This window comes from Neomonachus schauinslandi, unplaced genomic scaffold (assembly GCF_002201575.2).
Source record: "Neomonachus schauinslandi unplaced genomic scaffold, ASM220157v2 HiC_scaffold_1452, whole genome shotgun sequence".
Taxonomy (NCBI): Eukaryota; Metazoa; Chordata; class Mammalia; order Carnivora; family Phocidae; genus Neomonachus; species Neomonachus schauinslandi.
The window spans coordinates 251-8,910 of NW_025410142.1; the positions used below are offsets into that span (position 1 = coordinate 251).

At 62.2% G+C, this 8,660-nt stretch overlaps 1 protein-coding gene across 2 annotated transcripts; it reads right to left on the bottom strand.

The window, feature by feature from the left end:
• Positions 1–243: 243 nt before the first annotated feature.
• Positions 244–8,569, bottom strand: LRRC45 (leucine rich repeat containing 45). Of its 2 annotated transcripts, XM_044912360.1 has the most exons (17): positions 7,944–8,569; positions 6,945–7,006; positions 6,460–6,530; positions 6,018–6,196; positions 5,636–5,764; positions 4,478–4,590; positions 4,102–4,160; positions 3,729–3,806; positions 3,320–3,455; positions 3,171–3,248; positions 2,961–3,072; positions 2,787–2,857; positions 2,329–2,421; positions 1,952–2,044; positions 1,304–1,477; positions 1,074–1,221; positions 244–899 (listed from the first exon to the last, which is right to left on the bottom strand). In XM_044912360.1, the coding sequence occupies exons 1-17, from the start codon at positions 8,161–8,163 to the stop codon at positions 703–705; spliced, it is 2,013 nt and encodes a 670-aa protein (XP_044768295.1). In that variant the 5' UTR covers positions 8,164–8,569; the 3' UTR covers positions 244–702. The 2 variants fall into 2 exon arrangements, with proteins under 2 accessions (XP_044768295.1, XP_044768296.1); XM_044912361.1 differs by lacking the exon at positions 1,952–2,044.
• Positions 8,570–8,660: the final 91 nt, after the last annotated feature.

Below are 8,660 nucleotides of genomic sequence, written 5' to 3' on the forward strand. Positions count from 1 at the left end.
AGGGGATGAGACCCCCCCCACCCCCGCCCTGGTGCTGGCAGTCCCCAGTCCCTCCGCCGCCGGAGGTCGCCCGCAGTAGCTCCGCAGTCACCACTGGTCGTCAGTAGGGAAGGGCCACCTAGCTGCACCCGGAGGGTCTTCCTTCCAGGGTTGGGACAGAGGGTCTCCTGGGTGGTTGGGAGCACAGATGACGTGGGAAAAGGTACCGGCCCCAAACGTATCACAAAGTGTAAAAGTTATGTATTTCAAAAGACCCAGGGAGTCGGGCCAGCGCGCAGCACTCCTGGTTACATTGTAAAAGGAGCATGTGTGGTTACATCGGACGAGCTGATTGTGAGGAGGGGAGCTGCGGACAGCTCTTCGGGATTTTCCTCCCCCTTGGGGGCTTTTCCTCAGACGCATGTCAGGCTTGTTCCCTGGGACTGGGAGGAAGGCTCGGGAAGGGCCCAGGGGGTGCCCCCTCCGGTCCTGGTGGCCAGCAGCCCTGGGCTGGCCTAGCCTGCTAGCCGGTGCTGAGCAGCGGCGGTCCGCACGCAATGATCCGGCTGGGCCCCGATTTTCCAAGTCCCCAGCCGTAGACCCTGCCTCCGCTGCCAGACTGTCCGCCAGGCTGAGTCTGGAGACGCAGGGACGGGCAGCAATGGGGCACGTATGTCTGCGAGATGCTGCCCTCCTGCCCCTCCCCGAGTATCCTGCCTCCCTTCACTTCTGGGGGCTGATAGCCCTCAGAGGAGACCCCTGCACATAAGCCAGGACAGCATTTTGCAGGAAGCCGGCCCTCTGGGCCTCCTCCTCCCGGATCCGGGCGATCTCGGCCTCCTTGAGCCGAAGCTTCTCCCGGAGAGAGGCGTTCTCACTCTCCCTGTCCAGCAGCGCCTCCCGGTGGTCACCTGCGATCACTGCAGGACAAGAAACTCGGGGTGGAGGCGGCCCCAGCCAATCGGGAGGTCGGCAGAGGGGCCTGGTAGGGCTTGTGCGGGGTCCCCGGAGGCCAAGCCCAGCTCTGCAGCCCGCCCGCGGGACTAGTGAGAAAGGGTCCTGCTGAGATGGCGCGGGGCTCGGGCTCCGCTCACCTTTCAGCCGGCGCTCCAGGGCTGCCACCTTCTCTTTCAGCGCCTCCTGGGCCGTCAGTTCTGCCTGCAGGCGGCCGTTCTGCTCACGCAGCTCCACCCGCACCCTGGTCACCTCGGCCACCTTTTCTTGGTCCTTGTTGCTCAGTTCCTGCCAGACATGGGGGTGAGCGTGTGGCGGGGGGCGGGGAGGGGGCGGGTGCGGAGGACGCAGGGGGCACCGTCCCAGCCACCTGCTGCAGCTCCTCCAGGCGTCGTCTCAGGCCTTCCACCTGCAGGCCCAGCTGGCTGGCCCGGGCCTGGGCCTCGGCCACCGTCTGCCTCTGCTGCAGGCAGGCGCTCTGAGCCTCGTCCCGAGCCTGCGCCTGCAGCCGCAGCTTCTCCTCCAGGTGAGCCAGATGCTGCCGCTGTGGGCACGGGAGAAGGGCTGGTGAGCAGCGCAGGGAGGGCCCAAGCCCTGCCTGTTGCTTCCCTCCTGTGGCCCTGAGCTCACGGGGAGTGGGAGGGATCCCCCCCAGCTAGAGGGGAGCTTTCATTTGCAACGTGGAAACTGCCTCATAAGTTATTATGTGTGTATATCCTGAATAGGCTCAACTTGAACTCGCCTATAGGGAGTACCCATCTCCCAGGCTGACCGTTCTGCCCTCTGGGTCCTGGCTCTGGCCATGCATACCCCTTCCCCCATCCCAGGGCTGGAGTCAGTGGCTCTTTGTAGGGGGGTCAGATGTGATCCTGGACCTGTCCTGCTCTGACTCCTATCTGCCCCTGTACCCTTGGGACTCCTGTCCCCCACCTCCCCCCTACAAAGCCAAAAGACAGCCTGGGTCTGACCTGTGCACTTCAGCCCCTCAGGCCTCGCTCCCTGGTGGCCACGGGCTCACCTCCTCCAGACGGACTTGGTTCTTAGCCTTAATGAGCTCCTCCTCAGCCTGGCCACGCTCACTGAGAGCCGCCGCCTTCACTCGGCTCAGCTCCTGCACCACAGACAGTGACCGACTGGACCTGTTCTCCTGTCCTGGCCAGGGGCTCCTCGGGCCCCACCCAGCTGCTAGGCCAGGGGGTATACCCCTGCACCAGCCTCCTGAGGGCTCCGCTCACTAGGCAAGGTTGCCACAGCCAAGGGATCCCATGTCCCACCTCATGAGGTCCTTCTGGCCTCACAAGGATATTGATGGGTGGGTCCTGATGAGGTTCTGAGACCACAGAAGGGGTGCCCCAGGTAAGGGCAGAGCCTTGCACCAAGCCAGCACATGCTCACCTCCTCCAGGGATAGCCGCAAGGCCTCCAGCCTCTGTACCCTCTCCTGCATGGCCCTCTCACTCTCTTCCAGGTGACGAGTCATGTGCTCCACCTGCCCAGGTGAGGGGCAGGAACAGGGCTGGAAGACTAGCTCCCCAGCTTACATCCCCCCATGGAATCCCCACCCCGTGGTGGCAAATCCTGGGGACACTTCCTTCCCAGAAGGGGCTGCCCCTCATGGCTTTGCAGGAAGCGAGGCTTCGCAGTGCCACACTCAGGTGGCAGCCTGTGCTAGGGTCCTTTCTAGAGGCTGGTCGGGAGTTTCTGGGTCTGGCATCTGCCGGGGCTGGCAAAGAACTCACACCCAGCACCCCAAGGTTGTCAGGGGGAGCACAGCCAGGGGTGTGCGTTGGGTACAGCCTGCCACCCCGGGCGGACGGTAGGGACAAGAGGCCGGATGGTGTAACTGACAAGCACCTCCTTGGCTCGCAGCTGCTCCAAGTCCTCCAAGCTCTGTCGGGACCTTTTCTTCTCCAGTTCCAGACGCTCTGGAAGCCCAGCGGGGACAGCATGGGTGGGAATCCCTGGGGGGCCCTCACTCCCTGTCCTCCCCTTTCTGGGCCCCTCAGCCGCGAGCCTGCGTGTGCCCACCCTCGGCCTGGTTGGCCCGCATCTTCAGCTCAGCCGTCGTGTTGCTCAGCTCCTGCCTGGCCAGGAACAGCTGCTCCTGCTGAGCTCTCACCTTCCGCTCCAACTCGTCCACCTGGGAAGCCAGCACCATGGGCGGGAAGCTTGGGCCCTGGCCCCCTGCCCTTGGCCCCTGCCCCAGTCTCCCCGGGGGCCTGGCCCCTCACCCCTCACCTGGTTTCGCAGAAGCAGGTTCTTCTCGTTGGCAGCAGATAAGTCTCTGAGGAGCTTAGACTCCCGCTCTGCAGCCTCCTGCAGGTGAGACAGGGCACCACCGGTCACCCCTGCCAAGCACCGCCCGCCCCCCTGCCTGCCCTGGTCACCTGCTGCTCCATCCTGTGCTCCTTTGCCTGCCTCTGCGCCAAGCTTTGCTGTTCCTGCTCCGCGGTAGCCAAGAGCTCTCCCAGGCCCTGGGCCTTTTGCTCTGACAGGGCCAGGGCGGCCTCGGCCATCTGCAGCCTGTAAGGAGGGAAAAGCCAGTCCCGCCCCAGCTTCACCTTGAGCCCTGCAAAGGCACTGCCGTTCTCATTCTTGCCAACCACTAGTCACCTCAGCTAAAGCTCACCTCCTCCAAGAAGCCTTCTGGGATTATCAACCCCGCTGTCTCCCCTCTCTACTTTGTACACTGGGGACTAGGGTTCTTGTCTTTATCACTCTTTTCTGCCCCTGGCACATCCCTAAAACGTTCCGAAGCCACCCCTCCACCACTCACCTACCCTCTGCCCCACTTACTTGGCCTTGAGGGCATTGATGATGGAATGTCTCTCATTCAGGGCTTCCTGAAGCTGCCCTACGCATGCTGCCGATGCCCTATAAGCAAAAAGGAAGGTCCAGGAACCCCGAAGCTCAGAGCACTCCCAGGCCCCCCTGGCTCTGGTAGCAGCTACTGCTCTTCATGCTTCTATAACATTCCAGGCGTGGCCAGGGAAGTTCTCAGTGCTGCCCCGAGCCCCCCAGCCAGTGTCTTTGGCAAGAACATGCTACCAGCTCATCGGTGGACAAGTGACAAGGCTCAGGGCCAGTCACCCCGCAAGGCCAGAGCCAGGACCCAAACCTCAGGCACCCCACCTGAGCTGTAGCTCTGCGGCCCTGGGGCCACACTCACCTGCTGCTCCGGGCCATCTCTTTTCGCTGCTTATCAATCGTCTCCATCAAGTCCAGAAACTGGGGACAGAGCCAACCAGAGCCCCGTCAGGGCCCGGAGCCTGCCTACCGCTCCTGGTTAAGCAGGAAGGAGGGCAGATGCCCACCGAAGCAGCAGAACAGAAAAGCATCTGCCTCATCCGAGAGGGGGATGGGGCTCGCACACAGCGAGGCCCACTGCCCGCCCACCCGGCCAGAGGTCAGACCAAAAGGCTGCCTCTTGGGCCTGAGTGTTGGCCACTCAGAGAAGCTCCAGGGTCCAGGGGAAGGGAAGATGGCCATGGCATGGGGACCAAGGTGGAGCGAGGCTCTGTAGTCAGCAGCAGTGCTGTCCTCACCTGCCGGGATTTCTCTTCCCGGAGGTGTTTTACCTCCTTGCTGAGCACATGGGTGCGGGCCTGGTTCTCTCGGGAAGTGGTCTGCCGCTCCTGGTTGTGGTCCATGGCTTGCTCTACAGAGAGTCCGGTTGCCCACCAAGGGGGCTGCTCAGCCCTCAGAGTGGCCAACAGTTAGCCCAGCCCTGGGCCCAGAAGCCAGTCATCAGAGAGTCAACACTCGGCAGTCTCACCCCGCAAATCAGAGCGCGCTAGGAGGTGAAGGGCTCGAGCAGGGGTGGGGGTGGGGTACCAGTGGGGCCGGGAGCCCCGGAGGCAACTGTGCAGGGCGGCACGCACATGGGAAGAGGCAGGGGAGACTGCTCAGCTGCCAGAGGTGGAGGCTATCCTGGGGCATTTGGGCTCCGTCCCAAAGGTCAGAGTCCACTATATGACTTATAAGAATTGAATGTCACGCTCAACTCCTGTGTTCTGGAGAGATTCAGGCAGCATTTGGATAAGAGCCACCCAAAAGCTGGGGGACTAGGAAAAGTTTGGGACGATGACATGGGCAGGGCAGGCCCAGCAGGAGGCGGTGGCCCCGTGCAGGATTCCAGCCCAAGTTCAGGCCCTGGGGTGGCTGGCGCTACGGGGAGAACAAGTAGCCGTGTGGAGTGGCAGAGTGTTCTACCGGGCTTGGGGCTGAGTTGTCGGGGTCACTAATGGGAGGGGACCATGGAGCCCAGGTGGCCCCACACCCACGAACTCTGGGGTGTCGGGGCAGATGCCCAGAAGCCCCTTCCCAGCTGTGGCTGGGCCACCAAGGCATGAGCGTGGCCCTCGGGGCAAGGCCCCAAGCCACAGTGCCTCCGTTTCTTCATCTGTGCGAGAGGTGACCCCCCTCGCCCCCCACGTCGCAGGGCTGAGAAGGGAGCGCACACACTGAGGAGAGCTCAGGGCAGCAGAGAGCAGAGCTCCGCAAGCTCACCGCCATCACATCCCTCCCCGACACCTTCTCCCTCTTCTCCCTGTTTCTGATTTAGTCTGCCTCACGATGCCTGTACACATCCCCGTCCTGAGCCTCGAGCCGCCCCTCCCGCGGTGGCTGGCCCTGTCAGAGGCAATCAGCTTTATGCCCAGCTCCAAACAGCGCGAGCCATCAGCAGCCCTGAGTGCCCATACCCACGGCTCTGAGGATGTCGCCTGGGACGTTATTCCCAGCCAGCTCCAGCCTCCACAGGGTTCTGTTGCGGGGGAGAGAGTTCACCAGGGCCCGGCCCCCCAGGAGGCCGATGCTATTCCAGCGCAGGTCTGGAAGGAAACCTGTTGTCACCAGATGGAATGCACCTGGACAGAGCTGGCCCGGCCCGGAATGCTTTCTTTGAGGAAGGGTACTCCCTGTGATCACCAACAGAGCAGGGGCCCCACTCACCGGGCCCTCCCCACGACACCCTCCCACCCCCTTGCTTCCGGAAGAGGACAAAAGCAGCAGGAAGGCTGAGGGGACAGTGGCACAGAGCCCCAGACCGCAGACCTGGAGGAGGCCAGTGAGGGGAGGCCTCACCCAGCTGCTGAAGGCTGGCGTTGCATGTCAGGGCCAAGGCCAGCTCCTCCGCGCCCTTGTGGCTGATCTGGTTGTTGCGGAGGTCCAGCTGCCGGAGGGTGCCATTGCCCGCCAGGGCCCCGCAGAAGGTGGCGAAGGCATCTTCCCACGTGCCCAGGTTGTTCCACTCCAGGGTGAGGCTGTAGGAAAGGTGGACGTGAGGTGGGTGGCCCCAAGGAGCACCCTGCTGCCATAGGGGCCAGAGGAGAGGTGCAGGCTTCAGGGCCTTGGCGGAGAGGCTAGAGCACGTGAGTAACTTATACTTGCCAACTCCCTACCAACGGATGGGAGACAGATGACCAGCCAGGAGACGATGCTCTCAGGCTGCAGAATGTGCCCTCTGAGCCAACCCCGAACCACTCACGGGGTGGGAGGGGTGCTAGGGGCCAGGACCACACTTCACCTCTGAATGGACTTGTTCTGTCGGAGGAGTTGTCCCAGAGCCTCAGCACCTGCAGCTTGAAGGTTATTGCCCTAGGGCAGGAAGAGGCAGGCTGGTTAATTCCCCATTGTTGCAGGATGAGCTCCAAATGCCATGTCCACACCCCACAGGACCCTGGTCCAGCAGTGGATGAGGCCAGGTGGCTCTTGGCAGAAGGTACGGCTCCTTTCAGATATTGCTTTCCCTGACCGTAGTGGGCCTCCTGGTGCAGGTTCATTGTTTGTTCATGTGAACACTTTGGAACTCACATTCCTGACCCCCAATCACCACCCACCCACCCCCACCAAGACCATCAGCAATGGGTGTGGAGCCCTATGTGCCAAGAGTACTTACAGACACTGTCTCTGGCCACCATTCAGATTTTCAGCTGCCAGGACACTCAAATCTTCCTCCCCCCACCCCCACTCCCGGTCTCAAGTAGCACGCCCAAGTGCAGACCTGCTCACCTTTAGATCCAGAAACCGCACGACGGTGTGGGCACACAGCCCCTGGAGCAGCAGTGTGGCCCCTGTAAGAAGGTAGGGCCGTCACTCTGTGCCCCTGAGCTCCTCCCTGTGGGCTCCAGCTTGGAGCAGCTCCCCAGACACAGGGGAGAGATGACTGTCCCAGTGGCCCCCAGTGGTCAGGATTCATGCCAGAAATGAGTTGCCCTGCTCACTGCCAGGTTTGAAACATCTGGGGCGCCTGGGTGGCTCAGTTGTTAAGCGTCTGCCTTCAGCTCAGGTCACGATCATAGAGTCCTGGGATCAAGCCCCGCATCGGGCTCCCTGCTCCACGGGAAGCCTGCTTCTCCCTCTCCCACTCACCCTGCTTGTGTTCCCTCTCTCGCTGTGTCTCTCTCTGTCATAAATAAAATCCTTTAAAAAAAAAAATCTGTAATCTCTGCTAGGCACAGAGCCAGGCTGCTGACCTTATGCTCACCAGCACACTGGATCTCTCCTAAGTCAGGGGAAGGTAAGGTTTCTCTGTTACAAAGAGAAACTGCCCTCTGCTGCCAGGGACGCTGCTGCTTGCTTTAACGACGTACAGTACAGAAGCACAGAAACTGGGCACCTGGGTGGCTCAGATGGTTAAGTATCTGCCTTCGGCTCAGGTCAAGATCCCGAGGTCCTGGGATGGAGCCCCGCATCGGGCTCCCTGCTCAGCGGGGAGCCTGCTTCTCCCTCTGCCTCTGCCTCTCTCTCTCTCCCTGTCTCTCATGAATAAATAAATAAAATCTTTAAAAAAAAAAAAAAAAGAAGAAGAAGCACAGAAACTTCACAAAGATGAGGTCTGGTGGGATGGAAGAGCTCTCTGCCAGAGGCTGCCAAGGAACGAGAACCATGTGCAACAAATCAGAGCAAACAGAGCAAGGCCAGGCTGCCCGCAGGCAAAGGGCTTGATCCCAATCCCAACTCTGAAGTTGCGAGGGCTGCCCTGGCCCCTGCCCATGCTCGGGTGCCCACCTTCCTCGCTCAGCATGCAGTCACTCAGGATGAGCTCCGTCAGCAGTGCCTCCTTCTGCAGCAGCTTGCCCAAGGCCCTGCAGGTGTCCACGGTCAGGCTCTGGGTGGCCAGATCCAGCCGGCCCCGTGGTAGCTCCTGCAGTTGCTGCAGGACAGTTTCCTGGGGCTCAGCCCCACTTTCCTTGCACAGCCGGCTGTAGGAGTGCCGGAACTCCTCCATGGCACGCTCCTAGAGACGGGCTTCACCATGAGCCAGCTGAAGCCGAGGGCAGGCTCCGGCTACCCGGCTCCCCTCCCTAAGGGCAAGAGGGCAGGGCCTCTCCCGTGGGGGCCTACGGCGCCGAGCAGCTCAGGGTGGAGCGCAAGGACTCCTAAGTCCTCAGCAGCCGAGCAACGAGGGACAAACCGAATTGGTTCTCCAGGAGGGAGACCCCATGAGGGCGGGGGGTGGGCAGGGGACCGCTCCGGCAGGGGACCGCTCCAGCACGGAACCGGGGAGGGGGGCCCTCGCAGACTGGCCTTCCAGCGGCGGGGCGGGACTCCAAGCCCCCAGCCCGCGCGCTTCGGACCCTCACTCTCTGGCAGCGGGTCCGCGCGGCCGCCGCGAAGCCTCAGTATCCAGGAAGAGCAAGGTGTGCCGGGAAGGGCGGGCGCAAACTGCAACTCCCAGGAGGCTCTGCGGGGGGGAGGGCGTTGCTCGCCGCGGACCAATAGGGA